This window comes from Aulostomus chinensis, chromosome 3 (assembly GCF_037954235.1).
Source record: "Aulostomus chinensis isolate RoL2024-O1b breed Wild chromosome 3, RoL_Achi_v1.0, whole genome shotgun sequence".
Lineage (NCBI taxonomy): Eukaryota > Metazoa > Chordata > Actinopteri > Syngnathiformes > Aulostomidae > Aulostomus > Aulostomus chinensis.
The window spans coordinates 29,129,082-29,152,045 of NC_141322.1; the positions used below are offsets into that span (position 1 = coordinate 29,129,082).

General features: G+C 47.1%; 4 protein-coding genes across 8 annotated transcripts; 2 read left to right on the plus strand and 2 right to left on the minus strand.

Annotated features, from left to right (window-relative positions):
• Nucleotides 1-419: 419 nt before the first annotated feature.
• On the minus strand, nucleotides 420-5,641 carry pde12 (phosphodiesterase 12). Its single transcript, XM_086200891.1, has 8 exons — nucleotides 4,784-5,641; nucleotides 3,387-3,814; nucleotides 3,139-3,244; nucleotides 2,855-2,999; nucleotides 2,586-2,664; nucleotides 2,394-2,516; nucleotides 1,908-2,113; nucleotides 420-1,125 (listed from the first exon to the last, which is right to left on the minus strand). The coding sequence occupies exons 1-8, from the start codon at nucleotides 5,338-5,340 to the stop codon at nucleotides 1,006-1,008; spliced, it is 1,764 nt and encodes a 587-aa protein (XP_086057017.1). The 5' UTR covers nucleotides 5,341-5,641; the 3' UTR covers nucleotides 420-1,005.
• Nucleotides 5,642-5,853: 212 nt separating this feature from the next.
• On the minus strand, nucleotides 5,854-12,695 carry atp6ap1la (ATPase H+ transporting accessory protein 1 like a). 2 transcript variants are annotated; one of them, XM_086200208.1, is made up of 8 exons: nucleotides 12,484-12,695; nucleotides 9,529-9,551; nucleotides 9,262-9,347; nucleotides 8,903-8,971; nucleotides 8,379-8,533; nucleotides 7,431-7,481; nucleotides 6,638-6,875; nucleotides 5,854-6,288 (listed from the first exon to the last, which is right to left on the minus strand). In XM_086200208.1, the coding sequence occupies exons 1-8, from the start codon at nucleotides 12,630-12,632 to the stop codon at nucleotides 6,031-6,033; spliced, it is 1,029 nt and encodes a 342-aa protein (XP_086056334.1). In that variant the 5' UTR covers nucleotides 12,633-12,695; the 3' UTR covers nucleotides 5,854-6,030. The 2 variants fall into 2 exon arrangements, with proteins under 2 accessions (XP_086056334.1, XP_086056335.1); XM_086200209.1 differs by lacking the exons at nucleotides 8,903-8,971; nucleotides 9,262-9,347; nucleotides 9,529-9,551 and having other exon boundaries at nucleotides 12,484-12,609.
• A 777-nt stretch (nucleotides 12,696-13,472) lies between these two features.
• On the plus strand, nucleotides 13,473-15,992 carry rps23 (ribosomal protein S23). Its single transcript, XM_086200210.1, has 4 exons — nucleotides 13,473-13,629; nucleotides 14,661-14,820; nucleotides 15,509-15,629; nucleotides 15,806-15,992. Exons 1-4 carry the CDS (start codon nucleotides 13,626-13,628, stop codon nucleotides 15,950-15,952), a joined length of 432 nt encoding a protein of 143 aa, XP_086056336.1. The 5' UTR covers nucleotides 13,473-13,625; the 3' UTR covers nucleotides 15,953-15,992.
• Nucleotides 15,993-16,003: 11 nt separating this feature from the next.
• asb14a (ankyrin repeat and SOCS box containing 14a) lies at nucleotides 16,004-22,211 on the plus strand. 4 transcript variants are annotated; one of them, XM_086200205.1, is made up of 13 exons: nucleotides 16,004-17,455; nucleotides 18,110-18,351; nucleotides 18,489-18,529; nucleotides 18,760-18,894; nucleotides 18,970-19,128; nucleotides 19,211-19,456; nucleotides 19,730-19,901; nucleotides 19,999-20,104; nucleotides 20,304-20,483; nucleotides 20,866-20,994; nucleotides 21,123-21,251; nucleotides 21,422-21,575; nucleotides 21,714-22,211. In XM_086200205.1, the coding sequence occupies exons 2-13, from the start codon at nucleotides 18,221-18,223 to the stop codon at nucleotides 21,887-21,889; spliced, it is 1,758 nt and encodes a 585-aa protein (XP_086056331.1). In that variant the 5' UTR covers nucleotides 16,004-17,455; nucleotides 18,110-18,220; the 3' UTR covers nucleotides 21,890-22,211. The 4 variants fall into 4 exon arrangements, with proteins under 4 accessions (XP_086056331.1, XP_086056332.1, XP_086056330.1 ...); XM_086200206.1 differs by having other exon boundaries at nucleotides 18,164-18,351; XM_086200204.1 differs by having other exon boundaries at nucleotides 16,004-16,975; nucleotides 17,277-18,351.
• Nucleotides 22,212-22,964: the final 753 nt, after the last annotated feature.

Here is a 22,964-nt window from a genome sequence, read left to right on the forward strand (position 1 = left end):
GAAAAACAGCGTGGCGATGGGAGGTGTTGCTGCTGTATCCCATGTCGATGCTGTATCCATTCATGTACATTGCGGGTAGTGGTAGAAAATGCTGGTAACGTCACTGCATGAAAGTCGACATTAAAAATTTGTGGAACCAAAATAATAATGATGCGTAATTTATTTTGTTAAAGACGCTTATTTCAACCGTCCACTCTTGAAATAATTAGCTGGTATTTATTTGGAATCACTGGATTACAATTTTTTTTTAAAATTCACATAAAATACAGGAGGCAGGGGTTTGCCATATTTGTCTTGGCTAGTAATGCGTATTGCTAGTGTGTTGCTAATGCTAGTGTATCTGGCATTAATATGGAGTCACTAGGTCTCATCATATGTAAGATATTGAAGGAAAAATTAATAGGAAATCGAAATTGCAGAACAATGCAAAAAAAACATGACTTTTATTTGTCCACTCTATTCGTATATGATATTGATTTGTACATTGATCCGGAGGCACACTTACTTAGTATTTTCTGGATATCATGATAGAGAAAGGCATGAAGATAAAATAGTTTTGAGTTAAAAATAGCAGGGCAAATAAATTCTAAGCCCTGACTGCATTTTTGGCTCTCACCTCTCGGAGGTAAGGGAGCTTCCTGGACCAGCGCCAGCTGAGGAAGAGGAGGAGCCAAACATTTACAAAGCAACCAAAGTGATTCAGAGCCTTGAAGAAAACGGTTTGGTACGTCCTCATTTCAAGCAGAAAGACAACACTGACTAGTTGTGATTAAGATGTACTTTAAATAACATTTGGAACATCATCACATTTCAGTGGTGATATCACGGCGGCGGGTCCCTGGTGTGAGGATTCATCTGCTCGTCCGCGGTCTTCTCATTTTCCAGGGACCCTCAGTAAACCTGTGGGTGCCAGTTTCCATGCTCAGAATTCATTCAAGTTTAATGCTGGAATCACTAACAGCATGGTTCTCCGCCATGTTTGTCCAGGTGGTTACAGGTCAAAGGTCAGGGGTTCCAGCGCAGGTCACAGACCAGGGCAATGTGGTCTGAGGGGTGTGCTACACTTGGCAGAGCCGTATAGGTCGTGACCTCCTGGTGACTTGGCAGAGGAATCATCTGCTCCACCTGCACGCACGCACGCACGCACGCACGCACACACACACACACACACACACACACCATCAGTTTCCTGTTGAACTGGATCACACTATCGCCGAGCGCAACCTACTGGAACACTCAGCGGAACCACGGCAACGCCAAACGATGTTGTGGTTTGATTTGGGCTCAGATCAGAGTGTTTGTGGATTACTGAGTTTGCAGCTGGATAAAGACAATGTGGATTATATCAGGCGGGCTTGAGAGTTTGTAAACGGACATTTTGTACAATTTTGCCTTTGTCTGTAGTTGGCGGCTACATGGTGGCATTAGCTTCAAGCTAAATATACATGTCTGGCTCCTTCGGCATTCTGGAGTCTTGAAAAAGAGATGCAGTGGTGAGCCAGCAGCTTCAGACTTCTATTTGTGAGTTTTTAGGTGAAGAATTGGCACGAGACTTGTAGACACCTGGCCAGTAGCCCTAGCAGTATTACGAGTGTCAATACTATTAGATATTATATAAATATACTGGTTAATAGTTTTTCACGATATTAGAAAAGCTATTATGTTAGACTGACTTAAACTGGACATTTAAAATAAAAGTTAAACATGTCAGACTTACTAAATCACACTCTTCAAGTCAGACTAGCAGACTAGCCAGGCAGTCAAGGCCTGCTCTGAAGTTCAAAGCCGATGCTTCCTTGTTCATGTCGCTGGAACAACAGCAGTTGTCCAGTTCAATGACCTCAACGAGCTGCGACTGGACAGACCGACAGCACGCACGTAAACACACTGAGCGTCAGTGCTCGTACCTCCATTCTCTGTGGCTGTATGAAGATGTAGTCCAGGCAGCCTTGGAACCCTCCCACGTAGTTGGTGTACTCCAGCTGGCTGCAGGCGCTCAGCATGGGGGGGAGAGTGGAGAGCAACTCCATGGGGCAGGACTCCTCCAGCCCTGAGCTGCTCCAGTCAGCATGCTCCTGAGAGACCGCCGTGTCACTGACCAGCTGGAACACACCTGAGACAGCAGCAGATACACAGAGTGACCTCAGCAGCCACTTGTTTCCAAACACGAGAGGCACGGCGACACACTCGTATGCACCGTTTCTGTCTGCTGCACGCAAATCTGCACATGGAAAACGAACATTTTCGGTAGGGTGGCTTCGGGAGTGTGCTGCTGCCCGCCTGAAGAAGACAAACTGAACTGCACTGCTGAAGTTAGCATTATTTGTATTTAATCGTCTTCTCAAGAGTTTTAGAACGCCATGATTTTAGCTGCGAGTTTTGGGTGGATTTACCTGAGTTTGGGTTGGAGTTAAAGTCTCCACAAAACACCAGCGGGGCTTCGGGCGCAACCTGGTTAATCACATGACTCAGGTGTTTCAAAGCCACGCCCATCTGGACCAAACGGACGTCCCCGCCTTAGAAAAAGACCTTTAGAAGCTTGAAGGACACAGATGATCAGGCCTCATGTCTATGATTTGTTTTACCTTTAGGGTGCCAGTACAGGTGGGTGTTGGCCACACAGACCCTCCTGTCTGGTTTATGCAGATCCTCCAGCACACTGACCTTCAGAGAAAAGAGTCAGCAGACATTCACAGAGTACAAACCGCTGATTAGCCATTTGGTCTATGAACAGCCATAAAACGGTTAAAAAAAAGCAAAACAACAACTATCCACGTTTCCCAGAGAACAAGAAGTCAAAGGCAAATTTAACTCTAAATCAGGCTCAGTCAGTACAGAGGGCGAAGTCTGATACCTGCAAGGCCGTGGACCTTTTTAGTACCCTGCTCTTCAAGGTGCGGCGAACAGACACCTTCTGCAGCAGCTCATGATGGATGGGGTCAGAGGTCAACGCCTCACTGAAACAGATGTCATGACAGCTCAGCAGCTTAAACTTTGTCCTGTAAATAAAAAAAAAAAAAGAAAGAAAAAACACGATGAAGTCTAATTTCTTCCTCTCAGGTAAATGCAGCAGTTGTATAAAAGTAAACACCCGACTGGAGCTTTAGACGACACAGAGAGAACGCCGGCGGACCAGACCTGCGGTAGAACGTTGCCAATCCTTCATGCTGCTTGTCTTTGATCTTAAAAATGCCGTCCAGACCGAAGGCATCCAGAGCTGGAGTCAGGCTGTCCTCAAACACGCCTGAAGAATCAGAACACGACCACAGTTAGATGGACCGACCTCAGTTCGATCGGTCTAGATTGTTAAGAGAAGCTGATCAACGTCATACACACGTTAATGTAACTGTTCAGTGTCTGTCAATTGACTCATTGACACCGATTACCTATGTCAACCTCCTGCAGACAGATGATGTCAGCGTTGTAGCCTGCCAGCTCCTTCTTGATCAAGTTCTGCCTGTAGTCCAGTTCCAGGGCATAGGGGGCGCAGTAAGTGTACAGCACCGTCTTGGACAGTTCTGTCTGGGCGTAGACATTGGCGAGGATGTTGTACGACACCACCCTCACAGACGGCCACTCCGTCTCTTTGCTGGTGTACATGTGTCGGTTGTCAAAAGTGCACACGCCAGGCCCGGCCTCCACGGCTCCCACGGAGACCAGATCCTTGGTCACGCCATGGCGTCCTCCGTCTTTAGGAGTGCAGCGCAATTTGAGCCTACAGCCAATGTCCTGAACGGATGGGACGTAGACCCGTGAACATCCTACTTCAGTCCAACTGCTGGCCTGCCCTGGCTGCCCCCCCACAGCTTCAGGACTACAAGAACAACAGAGAAAAAAGATATGGACGTAAGTGCTGACGACAGGCGCTGAACCCAAGACTTTGTGACCGGACGCGAAGCGACGGCAGAATGTGTGACTCGAGCATCAAAAACTATCACACGGTGAACATCAGGCTGTGATCAGCAGGTGAAGGGAAGATGTTGTAATACAGTGAACAAACACACTGAAGGCAGGAAAATGAGGACTTGTGTCCAACCCAGCGAGGCGCCAGAGGAGCCTGCTACGTTCAGTCCATGAACCGCCATCTGCGCTACATCCCTACCAGCATCAACAGCTGTGCTTCTCTCTGAGACCATGGACGCTTCCCTTTAGGTTTTCTTTGGTAGAGATTTGTTCTTAAACACTTTAACCTTTTAAGCCCTCGATGTATTTCTTCTTGTTTTGAAAGATTTCGCTTTTTATCGTTTAATTGTATGTTCAGGATTTCATTATCACGGTTCTTTAGAGCTTAGGACTCACTTGTAAAAGCTCATTCCAACTGAGTTGAATGTTGTTTGGTTGTGTTAAGAGAAACGGATCAGGCAGGAGCCAAATGAGATGGATAAAGAAGCACGGCAGACTTCGTGATACCTGTAGATATTCCATTCATGTCAAAGAATAAATACATCAGGACAGATGATTGACACCCCAAACCTTTTTATAAGTCTCCATGAAAAACTGACACTGATATGGGGGAGAGATATGATCTGCTCCAATGAGTAAATTAAAAAAACACACAAATTTAGTTCACTTAAAGGATGGGAGACGTAATATGAGCAGTTTAATGTCGTCTTCCATCCCACTGTTTCTACCTTCAGCCTCCAAAATAACGACTGGACTCAGCTCTTCACTTCCAAACACCCCCCCCCCCCACCCACCCACACAATGCACACATGTATGACCTGACAAGAGTACTGCGATGACACAGTAACTATCAATACATCCTACTTTTCGGTGTGAGTACCTTTCGTTCGGGATATTTTCTTTGTACCACTTGAACTCGCAGTCCTGGAGATGGCCGAATTCAACCTGCAGTTTGGGGCAGACGGGGAATCCAGCCAGCAGGGACACCGGGAGCTCGGCCACCGTAAAGGTGGGAGCGTTCCGGCTTACCGAGTACTGAATATCCCCCACTTGGAGCACCGATCCGTCCTGCCACGCTTCCGAGTTCAGCAACGTGACCGGTACCTCGCTGCCGTCCAGGTACAATAGCTTCACCAACAGGGGCTCCAGCTCCACTCGCGCCCCCTTGGGTATCTTCGACTTCTTCGCCTTTCCCGGTCCCCTGGCGGCGTTGTATGAGATTCGTTCCAGGACCGTCCGCAGCGCCTCGTTCTGGTCTCGTAGCATGTACCTGTTGGAGCCGTTCAGGCAGAAGGCGATGGTGAGTTTCGGCTCTCCGGGGATACACCTTACCACGACCGACTCCATTCTACCAGGAAGGAAACTGTTTCTGGCCAATGATGTGGACAGCAGGCGGCAGGAAAAACGTAAGAGAGCCGCAGGGACACGACTCATCATGAAGTAGCCGGCGTGAGGAGGGCCACGACGCTAGCCTGCGCTAGCAGCCTGACAGCGGTCTATTGAGGGACATCGACTGGAAGAAAAAACGGTCCAATTTGACCATCGGCGATTTTATTTAAAATCAAAGCTAGACATTAGGATGCCTTGTAAGAGTATCGTTTTAAAAATATCATCGGTTGTGATACAAGTTAGCTAGCTTTCCCACGGACAGTGTGCTTCTTCTTCTTCCTCCTCCTCCTCCTCCTATTCTTCTCCTTCTTCTGTAATAAACGGCTACTGGAGCGCATTCACACGCAACACTGCCCCCATCGGACAGAATTAAAATGACACACTTGCGTTTTTTGGTTTGGACACGCCGACTTTATCCCTGTCTAAGATGTCCGACTGATCTCAAGGATCTTACTTCAAACTCTGAATTGTATTATGTGCCGCTGTAAGGAAAAAAGGAAATAAGAAATTTACCTAAAATTAAAAAGTAAAAATATGCATAGTCCTGAAACATAATGGTTTTAAAAATAATACTTTTTTATTAAATATTTTAAAAAGACAATACAGAAGCACACCAACAGACAAATTACAAAACACTAGAAATTGATTTCTATAAAATCAAATCCTGAGATGAGAGTTCGTCACACCAGTCAGATCCTCTCTCTTTGAGGTGTAAATGTATTGACAGTCCCCTTCACGCTACAGAACATTTTTCTCCACCGTGTTTTCTCCGCAGCAGTGTTCGGACGGTTCGGGGGTTTGGGGGAAGTAGATGTCGGCCTTGTGCTCGTCCTCATGCTCGATGTGCTTCAGGTGGATGACCAGGTGCAGGGCGTAAGCGAGGACCAGCAGCAGGATGAGGGAGGTGATGAGGCCCATCAGGACAGCTGGAGTCAGGAAGGTGGTGCAGTCGCTCGCAGGAGAGAACTTACCAGACGTGACGTTGAAGGCCTGGATCTGAGGAGACGAGGGACAATTTTAAAATAACAGAGAGACAGAATTTGAACTGTTAATGCTTGAGTGCTTCAGTTATTAATTTTGCTTGTTGCTTGATTACTCATGAGTTGTCGTTTTTTTTCAATTTTGGTCACTGTTATGTGCGTATATTTCAGAAAAGCACAGTTTTAGAATGATCAACACCACAGATGGACATCAGAAGCTTCTATGGTCCAAATCAAAGCCTGATCAGCGCCCCCCCCCCCCCCCCCCCACACACACACACACACACACACACACACACCTCACTTGAAGTTATTTGATACACTAAGTTTCTGTTCATCTGTGTTACTGGGGCAAGGAGGGGAACCTGGAAGTCGGTGAAGGTGACGGTCCAGCGGCGGGCGTGGTCGGTGCTGGGGAGCAGCAGGGCGCTGTACTGCTCCAAGCTGCTGACGTGGAGGCAGTGGTACGAGGATGAGGATGGAGCGTACACATCGCTGGCATTGAATACAGCCTCCTCAGAGGTGTTGTAGAGCAGAGAGATGCTGTCCACCGAGAACCACCACTGACTCGAGGACTCATAGAAGGTGTTGGACAGCTGCAGCCTGGACAGTGGAGGGGAAGCATTCCAAAAATAAACACACCTGGTCTCTGGCAGGTGATAAAGCATGGAACATTCTCCAGGTTCTTGCACTGGAACGTCCATCCACAAAGATCAGATTGGTCACTAAATTGTAAGGAGACATTTTCAAGGAAGGTCAGGGAAATATGTGAGAGTAAGGATGTGTTCCTGTGGCCTTCTTTCTACCTTTTACCTCATTATCATCACATGCCAATCTAAAATCTTTGCTGCAGTGACTTTTCAGAGTGGCAAAACCGTGTCTCACAGCATTGTAACCCGCTATGAAACTAAGAAATGGGCGTCTGAGATGGCTTGAAACCTTTGAATCTGCTACTAAACCAGGACTCCTGGACGGTGTTTGATTGTCTGGCCAGCATCTGAGACAGAAACTCAGCCCTCTGAATGATCTCTGGGCTCCTGTCAGACTTTACATTCAGGCCCCAGTGAGGATCTCGGGGCAAAGATTTAATCTCTGAGGGTGTGGCCCTGGGCTCCTGGTGGCCCGTACCTTTCAGTCTTAGTTGATAATTTGAGTTACCTGATGGACAGGCCCCTCAGATCCTCCACGTCTCCAAACCTCATGACCAGCCTGGTGAGAACAGACAGAAAGATCATTAAATCTCCTGGGAAGGAAAGACAACACTGTTGTCATTGTGCAGTCATCAAATCAGCGCAGAAGTTTGCAACATATAGAAGCGCTACAAAAGATGTAGTTCGATTTATTTTGAATTGATATTTAGCTCATCTGGAAGTGATGTTTAATGGGGGAACAATCCTTTGAGTAATTAGCTAGATTTCAGAGAGACCTCCTGTCAATCACGTGTCCTTTCAGTGGTGTCAGACACTGAGCCTGTCTGGCAAAAATGAACTCTGTTGGAGGGCTGACTGTGACACAGACGATCCCCCCATGTGAGAGCGGCAGCTGCTTCACGGATGGAGCTTTCTCACTCAAAAAGTTTGTCAAGACTATTTTTTTCCCAAAAGCATCAAATCTCACTTCAAGTCCGTCTTTTTGTTTTGTTTGAATGTGTCTTAAATCCAACACACACACACACACACAAACACACACACACAGAGATCTTTGTACTTATATCTTTGTGAGGACTTTCGTTGACGTAGTACATTCCCTAGCCTCACCCTAAACCTAACCACCTCAGCTGACTGTCTGACCCCTGACCTGGACCCTAACCCTAACCAGAGCCTGATTCGAACCTCCCCCCTAAAACCAAGTCTTGACCTTCAAACGGCCCCTTTGAGGAAGTGAGGACCGGCTAAAATGTTCTCACTTTCCAAAAATGTCCTCACTCTGTTGGTTAAAATACGTATTATAGTCCTCAATATGTAGCAAGTACAAGAACACACACACACACACAGCAGTGATTGACTGACTGTGACCCCATTGCCAGTTCAGGGGTCAGAAGCAGGCTTTTAATGCAACTGTGTTGCTGCGTGAAGGTTGGTGGAGCTCAGGGGGGCGGGTTCATACGTAGCCTTGTCCTGGCGGCAGACCGACTGGCTGGTGTCTACGGGTTTCTGAGGAGAGAACGCCCGCTCCGTCAGGTCCATCTGCCTCTGCCTCTCATAGCGGAGAGATAACTTCCTGGCCTGGAACATGACACACGGCTTCCCATTGGACAGCACCTGGTGGGCGGAGACAGCAGTGTCATGCTGTTTCCTCTTAGTAATGACATGATTCTGCAGTTAATAGTCGGGTACTAAAAGAAGCAATAAAACACAGAATAATAGCTGATATTTGTTCCAGCTGAAGAACCTGACATTCTGATTTTTACATTGGATGCGCTTTAAGACCTTCGTGGCTCCCTTCTACGCTACACCTGGAGTCCACACCGTGTAGCCACTTCATAACCAACACCATTTTCACAGTCAAAAGTCCAAGGTTTGATGTGGAAATTATAATGCATGCTGCACAACTAATTTCATCCCCACAGCCCAGTGTCACATCCTGCAAATTCGCTGCGGAGTCAAAGTTCTGATCAAATCCTCAGCAACCTGGAGTGGTGGGAAGGGAACCGCAGCTCCTGACGTCTGAAGTAATTTCCTCCGCAACACGTCCGGAGACTGAGGAGGAGACGGGACAGAAATGGAGCGTGTTAAATCACGTGAAGCTCTGTGCGCCCCTGAGTTACAGCAGGTTTTGTCCTTTCATCCTATGTTGCTTAGCTTCTTTCTTTGATTGATGGAGTCCTTGTTTCTTTGCTTCCCTCTCCAAATTATTCTCCTTTCTTTTCCCCTCCTTTTTAAAAAATTTTTCTGCAGTTCGCACAACTTCAAATGCTGGACTTTAGCAACGCCGTGGCTCTGAACACGAGAACGTAAAACCCCGTGGATCTTTCCTCCGCTCAGTTCACCTGCGGTAGCTGTCTGATTGGCTGGTCACCAGGCACCAAACTCCCCTCCATCCTCATCCCTCCATCATTCTGCTCCATCTCATCATCTAGACAGACAGTCAATAACAGGATTCCTTGTAACTCACTTTGTAAATTGATGAAATGAATATCTTGTCTGGTCAATGAAAAATTCCTTTTTTGTTATGTCTTGTATCCATCCTATCCTTGTGAATGTGTTGTCAATGCGGCGCTTGTCCATGGACAGAAGAAGGGGAAACAGATACTCACTGTGAACGGGGGACACAGCCGCGCTGGAAACAGAGACATCAGGATCAATAAATACACAACGTTGGATGATTACTTTCCTCACATCATTCCTCACAAGCTCATGTCATGTTCCCACGTTTGGTTCACAGCAGAACTGCAACCAACGTGCTAATGATCAATTTTAAAACACACAAAGATTCCTTTAACATTGTGCTAATTAGATAAATCACAACCGTCTTTTTGTATAAATTTGACTGAATGACCGGTGCATGTTATTGATACTTGATAGTATTTGTATATTAAATGAAACTCTGTGTGTGTGTGTGTGTGTGTGGGGGGGGGGGGGGGACTTGTCACATCACCCTAGGAAATATAATATGAAGCTTTAGTGGAGAGATAAGAGAGGAAGACGATGAGGAGAGGAACAAACAAGGTTGTGAATACCCAGAATGCAACTGGGCCGTCCGGTGCCCCAGCCGCTCGTCCTGTGGATTAGTTTTGAAGGTAACAGAGTGATCAGTCTGGCTCAGTGGCACGACTCTGACCCAGATTACAGAGGAAAACAAATTAGACTCTCACAGGAGGGAAATCACGGAGCAGGTTCGTACGTGAAGCGGCTTAAGAAGTAAGCGTTTACCCCCCCACAGCGCGGTCAGGGCTGATACAGAGAATCCCGACCCGCGGGCCCAGACAAAGGTTCAGTTTAGACGAGTTAAGGGGCTCAGTCAACAAGCTCCAGCTGGTCCTCTTCATCGGCGCCATGTGCTTTTGATTGACATCTGTCATCAGCTTTATATTCTTGATGCTGAAGGTCAGAGGTGAGGCGTCACCGGCGGGAATCAGCTGGCGGCAGAAAGGAGGTCACCCACGTCACGGCCTCCGTCTTCCCGTACGCTCCCACCTGTGATCCCACCTGATTACGGCTAAACCATCGCCATGACAACGTAGGGCCGCCGTCTGCCGGGGAAGGCGGTTGAGAGACCTGGAGACAAGAACCTGCTTCTCCATGAGGACTCACACTCAGAACTCGGGTGCGATTGTCCACTTGAGGGCTCTGACTGCCTGAATTCAACACTTGTACTTGTGAATTCTGGATTTTGGACCAGAAATGGCTCCCAAAATATTTGTGATGTCACAAATCCTGCTCGTAAGCCCGCCTCTCAATGAACCCGGAGAAAATCGACACTTTGACCAAAGAATGTGAAACCACTGCATACGTGCTTCTACACAGTGAAGCTTTGGGACTGAGAGGGAAAATGGATTTTGGACTCAAAGGGGGACTACAAATGTCGGATCGGAGCCTGATACCATGAAGAACAATCGGCTGCTGTCGATCCAGGAGGGGCCGGATCTAAACGACCTCGCTGCATGTCAGCCTCGGCGCTCACGGCCAAAACCTCTCAGTATGTAGCACAAAAACTGATGCCCGGTTTTCCCTGCACACATGACGGAACATGAGAGAATAAATAATTGCTACAACCTAAACCTCATCTAGAGTAGTGGGTCAGTACCCGGGATGGTGGATTGAGGGATTGCACTGATTACATCATCATAAAATCATGAATACACACTCAGGGTATGAAGGATGGCGTGGCTCTCAGCCAAGAGGAGATTTTGCAGCTTCTCCCTCCATTGCATTAATGAACTGACTCATCCTGCAGACACACAATTATCATCCCATGTCACTTCTGCCCCTGTCGACTGTATTGACGGACAACAAGGATACCAATCAAATCAGCAAAATATTTTCCAGAACCACGATTTTGACAGCTGGCACTGCGGGCTAATGTGATGTCACCCACCAGCTCTTATTCCACCAACGTGAAAGACAAACTAGTTCCTGCAGTGACACTAAATCTCTGAACTGGACTTAAACCCGGGGGTGGAAAATCATGAGATATGTGACGAACTTTGCATCTCCTGTCAGTTCTAGTTTGACAGTCCCAGTGAGGCCCCCCCCCCCCAGCTTTTTAGCCTCTTTTGATTTACTTTGGGTTTTACCTCCCTACGATCTGGATTTAGCAATCCCACGCTTTCTTTATCCAGGATGAGGTCATCCATGTTACTTCAGTGCACCCTTACCCAGTTGTCACTTTGAGTGTTCTTATCTGAAGCTTCTATCTCCATTCCCTCCCACTTCAGTTTCTTTTGACAGCCGAGAGATCTTTTTTTTCCTCTCTTTTGAAGAATCAGTTTTCAAGATGTCATCCGATCGATTTGCTGTCTGACCGATTTACTTCTGATCGACTGGGCCCAGCAGTTAAAGGGAGATCGTCTCAGCAGGAGTTGGAGAAAAACCGAAGGTAGAAGGAGAGTCGGTATCGGATTAACGATAATCAGGGCCTAGTTAATCAGAGTTAATCGGATTGGATTTAAGGTATCTGACGGGATCAAATCATGGAAAAAAAAATCTTAGGTTGTTCAAAAGGAAACAAAAAGATTCTGTAATTGGATTACGTGATGCAGTCTTGTATTTCATCAGGACCAAAACTTCAGTATGTGTTCAAAACTGGGATTGAAAATATCCTCGGGTGACAAAAATATCGAGATTATTCAGATGCCAGCGGCAGGCTGGATTGAGGGTGGATTTCAGGGACAAGACAGACAAGATTTTCAAATCTGGATCTCTCTGTTTCAGATGATTTGACCTCTTTTTTTAAAAAAAATATTGTGCAGGTGAGCACAAACACAACTGCATGTTTCCATGTTGGTCATAACTACACCATAAACTGATCACATGCAGAGGTTTGGCTTTCAGTCTGTTCGTCTGCACTGAAATGACGAAGGGGGGGGGGGGATCCCTTTAACCCTTTAGAGAAGCAACAACCGATGGAGCTCCGCACCGACCCCGGCGGGTCTGACAGCAGGAACAGTCCCGGTTTACGAGTCGAGAGTCAAAGATTAGAGAGTCAGCAGAGGTCAGAAGCGCCAACCCATCAAATGCATCTCTTTCTGTTCCTCAGCGTCGTCACCTACCTGTCAAACAGCTGTCGGTGCAGGCAGGAAGACGACTGCAGATGGAGGAGGAGGAGGAGGAGGAGGAGGATGTGAGAGAGGAAGGTGGTGCAGTGGTGATTCCAGGATGAAGACATTGCTGTGGTGACCAGAGTGAGATGCCAGCACATCCTCCCCTCTTGCTCCCTCTATCGTTCTCTGCTAATCTACTTTAATCAGCCACCGTCTGTAAATCCCCCTCCGACAGACTGATGAATCAACCAATCACGTGGGAAGAGGAGGCGGAGGGGGTCGAGAGGAGGCCCGCCCATTTCACGTTGCCGTCTCTCTAGTCTCCCATTTTCAGGTCAACTCAACTAAAATAAATGTAATTTCAATACATTAAGGATGAACTTCAGAGTGCTACGTTTAGCAATTGTTTCCAATTTCCAAACATAAATAAATACAAAATAGTGAGTGTCTACATTGAACATGCATGCCTGCGGACTGCCAGTCAAAGGTCTTCCAAAGGCATTGGCTGAAACCTTACAAGTATTTACAGTTGTCGTGTATCACGTTTTTCTCGGCCCCTTTTTTTTGTAAATAGGATTTAAGAAAAAATCTTCACACAACATTCTGACACACAAGTGTCCATCATTTATTCATTTAAATATTTATGGTTTTATTTTTCCCAGACATGACATGAATGATATGGAAGAAATCTATGAAATGAATGGTTCCATTCTTTCAGTACTCAGCTCCTAGTTCTGTTCACAAGATGCACCACTGACATTTTTTAAAATGTCTTTTTCTATTGAAAATCAAATCGCATAATTAACTGGCGTGACTGAAAAGTGAGACACTCGGGATTGTGGGAAAGGGGGGGCCGGTCTGATGAGTCTAAAAATCCATGGTGTGATACACCTGGACACGTCTTCAGTCACGTACCCATTCATTCAATATTTGTTTAATTAAAAAAAACGGGCGCAGAGTTATGCCAATTATATAGTCTCGAAAGCGATTTGGATCCGCACATTAACATATTTGTAGAACTGAATATTTACTGGTGTGATAATTTCAGTCAGGCATTTCAACTAGCAGCTCCTGTCAGGGGTCCTCAGATTAGACATTGCCGCGATGCATCCTGGGTCCTTCCTTTCCTTCCCAGGCTCGCTACTGCAATCATGGGTACGGCTCAAACTCTTCATTAAAAACTTATTCCTCTCACTCCGCAGTGACGGATTCTCGTAGTGAGGTTTTACATGAATATCTTATAAAGTGTTTTAGCGTTTTTAAGGCAGAAAAACTAACCTTCGAATGAAATAACTGGCCGTTTTTTATCGTCTCAGTCTCCGCAACGTGGAGCGGCCATAACATCGATCTGCGGTGTGTTAGCGAGGTTAGCTTAGCATGCAGGATGATCGTCTCCGTGGATTTTTCTTCCTGGAGTAGACACACTCGGAAATCCCACAACTATATAACATTAAAAAAACCATCAGCCGACAGCTACGATGTTGTAGTCCATGGAGATGTGGACTGTGAACGCTGGCCAACCTCCGTTCAGCGCAAATCTTACCCAGAGTGCGACTACAGCGGTCAGGCGTTATCACATCTGCATGGTCCTACATAGTACTACGGTACTACGGTAGAACCTACCGAGGGTTCTTTGTGGCGGTTCTCTCTTTTTCGTTTCCTTTTTGATTGTATTCTAGGCAGTGAAATTAATTTTGCCGGCATAAAAGGCTGTAAAACTCCCAACACCTTTTGTGGATCCCTCCGAGTTTGCTGGATTTTTGACAGGCCGCCAGTCACCAGCAGTTCCTTCACTTGAGCGCATGTACAGATTGAAAAGCGCCCCTCACGTTTCTCTATGCATTTCTTTTTTGTAAGACCCGCTTCTGAGTGCCCGGGGTTGATTTTGTTGCTGTCAATGTAATCGGTTGCACCTCAAGATCCCCATGTACTCTGTATGTACTCTGAAGCGGATTGTAGAAAAATGTGTATAATTGTCTTTGTCATTTTTGTAGAGCTCTGTTTTATCACAATTACACACTTGGATATCAGGGATTTTTGAAATTGCTGGACAGTTGGCAGGCACCTGTGGAAATGGACTTGGCATAAGAGGCCACCTCAAAATGTTGTTTTATGGCTTATTCACTCAATTGACTACTTTTTCAAGGTTGGTCTGTCCTTATTTCCTTCTGGTCTTTGTCTTCCAGGAAAGTGTCGTGGTCTGCGCACAGCCAGGAAGCTCCGTAACCACCGCCGTGAGCAGAAATGGCACGATAAACAGTACAAGAAGGCCCATCTGGGTACCGCTCTGAAGGCCAACCCCTTCGGAGGAGCCTCTCACGCCAAGGGCATCGTCCTTGAGAAAGTGTAAGTACCATGTGACCTGCCAGGCTTCAGGCGAGTGATGGTGGAGACATTCCGCTGTTGAACATCTGGTCTGTCAACACCATGACTGTCTGGACCAAACAAGAGTTTCTACGCACAGATTTTAATCCCAAGAGGTGACAAAATTTCGATGGATCAGTTTGTCATTAAAAAAAAAAACCCTGCAGGGAGAAACGGTGACGTGAATGGCAGCCTTGTGCTGATTGGACCACTAAGCCTGAAGGCTGACGCTCCTCGAGTGAAAACTGCTCTCTGCACTTTGCCACATTCACACATTCAGCGATGAGCTTTGCTGGTGTCACTGGCAGGGGTCTTGTTTTATGGGTGGGTTTGTAAAATGCGTATTGTAAAGGTCACTTGTTCTGTGTTGCTAATGTTCTGTGACCACACTGTTGTTTGATGCTCCTCTTATATTTTTCTAAAAACCAAACAGAACTGATATTAAACATGTTGACTAACTGCTTCAACTAAGATTGTTGTTAAACCAGGAAAACCTTCGCTGGCAACAGTCTGGGGTTTCTTAGCACTTCTGATGTTCTGCTTTTTATGCCACACACAAGACAACACACCAATACGGCAACTACCTGTGCAGCAACAACAACGTTAACAAGAAATCCTAGGATGTGCCGTTGTTTCCAGGGAAGTTGATCTGAGTGTTTTCTCTCTGCAGTGGTGTGGAGGCTAAGCAGCCCAACTCTGCCATCAGGAAATGTGTGAGAGTTCAGCTCATCAAGAACGGCAAGAAAATCACCGCCTTCGTCCCCAACGACGGCTGCCTCAACTTCATCGAGGTAAAGTGCACCAGGAGGGCAGAGAATGTCATCTGCAACTACCCCGCATCCAAAACCTGAACGTTCTCATCGTTCTTCCTTTAAAAGAAATATGTAACACAGTTTTCATGTCTGGTAGGAAATTAAATGTCGACCTGTAGTTTGACGTTTCCGCCCTCCTTTTACCTCTCCTGCAGGAGAACGACGAGGTTCTGGTGGCAGGATTTGGACGTAAAGGTCACGCCGTGGGTGACATTCCCGGAGTTCGTTTCAAGGTGGTGAAGGTGGCCAACGTGTCCCTGCTGGCACTGTACAAAGGCAAGAAGGAGAGACCCAGGTCATAAACAGAGGATGCAGGAAATAAAATAAACCCATTTTCAATTAGTCTGGTTGTTTGTGTTTTTTTTTCCTCCACGCATGGCAGCTGCTTCAGTCAGGAAAACACTGGTTGCAACAAACATCTCCACTGACGGGAACGTATTTCAAGACCTGATCTGAACTGAGTTCTGCTCCAGAGTCGTAAACCCGTGACATGGAAAGTCCTGATGGCTTGTACACGCAGTGAGCAGTAATCTCAGGGGAAGCTTGGTCCCCAGTGTTGATACTGAGCTGAAGCTCAGATGTTGGTCACTTTAAACCTTTATTTTCCCAGGTAGTCACTTGAGATCAGGTGATCTCTTTTTCAAGCGAGACCTGGCCAAAATGGCAACATCTAAAACAAGCAGGTCACTAGCAGCTGCAGTGGTGAGAGCCGAATCCCAGCTGCTGCCTGGTCCTGCTGCGGTGAAATCCCATTAGTTTGTTGAATACCAGCTCCTTATATTCTGTTTGAGGCAGTTTTGGTTGCTCCGGATTGACCCTTTTCTCAGCAGATGTGCTGCGTTCACATGGCCTGGAAAAAAATCTGGAATTTGAAAATGCCCTTTTCCATACTTTGAAATGGTTTTAGGAAAATACAAGAAGGAGAAAAAGAAAAGAATCTTGGAAAAACTTAAATACTGATTCACTTCCATACAAATGGACATTAAGTCGCATAGATAGTAATTAATTTTAGATCGATATACACTAGTAAATCTATAGATTTGTTGATTTTTCCCATATGGAAACATTTTACAATAACATGAGACAAGAGCGAGGTCTCAGAGCTGCTGCAAGGACAAACATGGAGAGTAGTGACTTTTTTTGTGTGACAAATCTGTCAAAGGATGAACTCAAGTGGAGTAGTGAGAGGCCTGGTACTGAAAATTGGCTGGTTCAGTTCCCTGGGCTGGAGGGGGGGGTGGAGTGTAGTGGAACAGCGGGCTCCCCTCCTTCAAGACTTGAGCATACATGGCTCAAAGCAGAAATACTCCATCAGACCGATACTGGTAAGTTCTAAAGAAATGACTGACACCATCACGAGTCCCTAGCTTGTCTGTTGGTTTTTAACGGCCTGGAGTTCCAGCACCACATGTTATTATCTTAACAGTCCAATCTGGCCGTGTGTGCCGGGTCCCATGACCGCATGCTTGTTAGTTCAGTGGTCAAATTTAACTTAAGAGGCTAAATATAGCAGCAGGTATCCGGTCCCCTCAGCCTGCAGCAGAGCAGCAGCAATGTGGAGGTGTGAGGCTCGCCTGAGGCCTCTCCGCTCCTCCGGTCTCACATTTGTGTTTTATTGATATGCAGACACATGTAGGTCATCACATGTAACTGGAGTTCTGCTGTGGAAGATCGAGGAACCACTGTTGTCACTGCAAGAACCCGTGTAAACATTCAGCTCCGGTTTCAGACAAACAGGTCAGAGAGACATCTCCCCATAACAGCAGACCCTGGAGTCAACGCCGCCGCCACAAGACAACCAGAAGGTAAAGACCCGAGTGGACCCTGGTGACAGCCGGTGCCTCTGGAGCCACGAGGGGTAAAAAGCCCTGTTTGGGCTTTCAATCCTGCTTCTTGAATGAAACTTAATTGATAATCAGTTTTAACAAAATGAAATTGCACAAAATTTGGGTTTTAGTTTCATTTTCAATCCCAAAAATAGGTTCACTCAAAATTCACAGACACGGGCCTCAAAAACGCTTGTTGCCGTCTGTTAGATCTCTTTTGGTTTGTGTTCATTGACTGTAAAACGCGTTCATACTGGATCAAACTGTGTGGCCTGTCAGTCGCTCCAGTTGATTTTGGGCTGCCAACTTTTGGATTCGGCACATTTACACCGACGTCTCACATTGGGATTCACAAGAGAGATCGTATTAACGTCTGCAGCTCGATCAGTTGTAACATTTCAGCACATCAGTCAGAAAAAATGTGCATTCCTCCCTACAGAGAATTCCTGGTCATAAGAAACACTTCCAAAGAAGTCATGGAAATTTATTGCTAAAAAATGCGTATGAAACCTGATAATTTGAAAATCCCAAACTATTGACCAAAACGTGGTTTAATATAAGAGTTTGTTTAAATGCCCTGTTTTGTCTTTGTGTGACACTCAAAAGATTAAAGTGGTTTTAACCTCTCATGAGTTGAAGCGTCTCCGCACGAACCCCGGAACACAGAGGTCTTTGCGTTGCCACCAGCCTCCACCAAGCGTTCCTCTTCAGACGGGGCCGTCCAGCGCCTTTGGTGAGGGGAGCATGGAGCGTGAGCAGTTTGGGTTGGAGGATGAGGATGAAGATGCAGCCACCCAGTACATGATAGAACAGAGTCTGTTGGAGGGGAGAAAGCAGAAGGGAACCAACACGGACGCCACAGCGAACGCCGGCAGGTCAGTCCAGCAGAACTCGTTCAGTCTCTTCCTTCTCTATGGTGTGTATCTTTAACACGTGTGTTCACGGTGAAGCAAGACTAGATATTGCGCCTACTTTTCAGTTTAAAATGGTCGTGAATCTTCTTCTGTTGCAGTTGTGCAGGCAGCAGCACCGTCTTCACGGCTGTAAGAGAAGGTGAGGTGGAGAGGGAGAGACGGAGTAACAGCAGCAGGCTAAAGAGTTCACCTTCTCATGTTAGCGTGGTCAGAGCTTTGAAAGGAAGTCAATACAGCAACACGTCAGGGAAGTCATGTTTACCATGCTGTCACGTTCAGTCGCCGTGCCCCCATGAATGGGACTAGAAGTGTAGAATGAAATAGGTTTGACTCGGTTTCATTCTCCTCTCTATTCCTCCGATCCTCCAGGTGACGAGAGGCTCCTGAAGCAGCTGTGTACCCGAGACAGTGACTCTTTCTCACAGGTGGACGGTCGAGGGTGGATTCCTCTCCATGAAGCAGCAGCTCAGAGGAACCAGACCATCCTGGAGCTCACGTACAACGGTTTGTGTCGGCGTTCCACTCATTTTTGCTTTCATTGACCTGAACCCTCACGAATGATGACTGATGTGTCTCCAGCTTCACGTCCAGACTCTGTGGAGCATCAGACTCTGCGTGGTCAGACTCCTCTCTTCCTGGCAGTAGAACGGGGTCTGATAGAAAACGCCTCCTTTCTCCTCCAGCACGGGGCCCACCCAGACACCCAGGATCACGACCAGGACTCACCGCTGCTTCTGGGTAGGAAAACCAACATCTCGCCGCGACAAAAGCTCAAAAGCTCTCACCCTTCATCTGTGGTCTCCGCCTCGGTCCCCTGCAGCCATCCGCTCAGACTGCATTGACCTGGTGAGGCTGCTGCTCCTGAAGGGCTCCAGGGTGAACCAGGAGGTCTGCCATGGCCGCTGCCCCCTCCACGAGGCCTCGCGGCTGGGCAGAACAGAGCTGGTGACTCTGCTGCTGGAGGCCAGGGCACACCCGGACCCCCGCAGCCACTACGGCCTCACGCCACTGGCACTGGCCGCTCAGGCAGGCCACCTGGAGGTGGTTGAGACTCTGCTGAAGAGAGGTGAGAGAAGAGCTGCTGTAAAACTACTGTGGGCAGTCGGGGGATGAAAGTGAAAATCAAGATGATAAAATAGTGACTTTGACCATACAGTTGAAGAAGAGGGACCAGCGAGCTACAGGAGTAACATTCCGAGAAAGTTCTGAGAACATCTGAACTGGTGGGAGGGTCACGTTCCTAAAACTCTCCTGGATGGTCCCGTCATGGACGGTCATGGAACGTTTGGCTTTGCCTGAGCTCGCCTGCTGTGGTTCTAGCTTGTGCTGTGTTCTGCAGGAGCCGATGTCCTATCCCAGGCGCAGGATGAGTCGTCCATCCTGTACGAAGCCTCTGCATCTGGAGATCCTGCTGTCATCAGGCTGCTGCTGGAATACGGCGCCGACGCCAACGTGGCCAAACACACGGGACACATGCCCATCCACCGCGTTGCTCACAGGGGACATCTGGAGTAATACACACAGAGTACACGCAGATATACATGGGCATGTACATACATGCAATGAACTGAAAGAAAGATGCTATCAAAGTGTGTGTGTGTTCCTCAGAGCCCTGAATCTGCTGATTCCAGTAACTTCTATGTCAGAGGTGAATGACAGTGGAATGAGTCCTTTACACTCCGCTGCTGCAGGAGGACACACACACTGCATCAAGGTGTGTGTGTGTGTGTTATTGGCTTTAACTGTTTGGAGGGCTCGCTTTAAAGGAACCGCCAACTTTTTAGCTAAGCTAACTAGCGGTCAGTCAGAGTAAAACTCCCCAGCCGAGCCTGCAGCAAGCTGAACTGTTGAGAGTGATGGGGGGAACGAGGACCCCCCCAACTACATGTCCCCTGCCTCCCTTCTCCCATCAGGCCTTGCTGGATGCAGGCTACGACCCCAACTACATGCTCCATCCCTGGGTTCGCCGTAGCTATGACGACGAGAGGAAATCGGCGCTCTTCTTCGCCGTCTCTAACAACGACGTGCCGTCAGCCAGGCTGCTACTGGAGTCGGGAGCCATGGCCAACCAAGACCCGGTCAAGTGTCTGCAGGTACCAGTGTGTTTGTACCAGATCTTCCTGATCTTGTGGGTACCCTCCTCTGTCTAGGTGACATAATATAAGATTTGACATCTTAATGGAGACTTGTTTCTCAAGCTACACTCAGGGACACCAAACCAGGGGGCAGTTTGTGACTGGTGTATGGCAACAAGAATAGAGAAATATGGAATATAAGTAATAATATGTATGTCTGCCAAACTGGAAAACATACCAGCGTCTCATCTTTCCACCTTGGTAATGGAAATAACTTGACAATGGAGATCTGGTGACAGGACGGAGGACAGATTAAAGTATTTGTCGGGGGAGTCGGTGGGGTTTTCTCTGCTCCGGTTGTAAACGCTACAGAAGAGCGTGCTGCTGGTGTTTCTTCAAGGTTGCACTACGGATGGGCAACTACGAGTTAATCGACTTGCTGCTGAGATTCGGCGCCAACGTCAACTACTACTCCAGGATCAACACAACCCACTTCCCCTCAGCCCTGCAGTACGCCCTCAAAGACGAGGTCATCCCTTGGTCTTGATTTACATTCGCATTTACTGAGAGTTGCTGTTTGTGTGTTTTTTGTATCACTGCTTTGGTCAGGAAGCCCTTTTTGTATGCCGTGTGTGTGTGTGTGTGTGTGTGTGTCAGGTGGTTCTCAGGATGCTGTGTAACTACGGTTACGATGTGGAGCGCTGCTTTGACTGTCCCTACGGCAAAGACTCCCACATTCCTGAGGGCTACGAGGGCTGGACCAACACTGTCATCAAAGACACCCTGGTAAGGAACAGGGCCGAGTTCACACTTGGTTCTGGGGGGGGTCATCTCACTGGGGATCCTTGGGGGCCAAACCTCTCTACCTGACCTGCTGAGCCACGTCCACATGGAAAGCCTTTTGCTCTCTGCATCCGCTGTGCTGAACCTGTCTGTCCCTCTGTCTGTCAGAGCAGTTCTGTGAGGTCATCACTGTTTCCTGGCTGACGCACCTCTCAGGTCAAGTGGTCCGAATCCTGCTGGACTACGTGGATCACGTGACCCTGTGCTCTAAACTGAAGTCTGCTGTGATGGAGCAGCGGCAGTGGCCCGACATCTGCCGGCTGCAAGGTGAACAAAGTTAAACTGCGGCGTTTCTACTTCTTCATAAACGTCGTTGAAATCCCTCTGAAGTGTCAACTGAACATTGCCGTCTTTGCAGAGGCTAAATTATGACGTAGTTCACCTCCTCCTCCTCCTCCTCCTCAGAGAACGTTTGCTGCCTGCAGCATCTTTGTCGTCTGCGCATTCGTCGTTGTCTTGGTCGCCTCCGTCTCCGGTCGCCCGTCTTCATGAGCTTCCTGCCGTTGCCGGGGCGACTGAAGGACTACGTCCGGTACCGGGAGTATGACCTCTATGGTCAGCAGAGCAGCACTGCAGGGTGACCCGGACTCACAGAGCTGAAGCCGACGACAACCAGATCAAGAAATTCAGCTTTTGTTTTTCGTTTGTTGATCCGTTTCCACTCACTGATCCGAGATCCTTTGGTTTCATTCTACTGTGTTGTGAGGTACCTTCAGGCTCAGGCCCTATTGTGGTTTTTTTTCTTCTGTTTTCAGATCAAATGTAAAAGGATGCCAACAACAAACAATTTTCCCTTTTCAGTCAAATATATTTTTGTACTGCGTTTTATTATCAGATTCGACAGCAGACATTTTATTAGTCCATATTCTAAATATAACTGTAATGAGAGAAATAAACGATTTATTCCCCTGCCGGTTTGTTTTTTGTCTCTGGATCGACCGTGACCGTTTTCAAACAGAGAAAATATAAATATAAATGTTTATTTTTAAATAATTTAAGCTATTTCCTTTGCTTGGAGCATTAAGTTGCCCCCACTGCTCAGTTCTACCTGATAAACTGCACGTACCCGAGATGCACCTGGAGCCACACCAAACTCATCAACAGGACTACAGAACTTACTGAAGGAAAGTAGACGCTCCAGCAGGAGAGAATGTGATGGAGCAGAATTAAAGAATATCATCGATTCATCAAATAAATCCGGTCCTACAGACTCACAGTGAGGTGCCAATAGTTTGGACCCCTTTTTTTAAAAACAATTTGAATTCAAACTTTGTGGATTTTTTTTTTTTTTTTTTGGTTCACCCTATTTTTCAAACAAGTCCCGGTTGATTTGGATTCTCATTGACGTCCACACAGGGGCGCCGCTAGGGATTCTGGACCCCATGAAAAGAATTTTTACAGGGCCCCCAACACAGAAGGCCAGACTTTTGATGCCTTTTTTTTTTTAACATAAAAAACATTAAAATTGTTCAGAATTATTTTTATTTTAATATTTTCCTAAACAGCAGACTCATCTTTTGTGTGTCTTGTTTTGAGACTGTGATAAAGTGTATCATGATTAATCCAGCACTCACAGCTGCTCACTCCCTTCCTCAGGTGGGGGCACTGGGCCTGGGTGAGGGGCTGGTGCAGAGCTGCTTCTGGTGCCCTTGACTC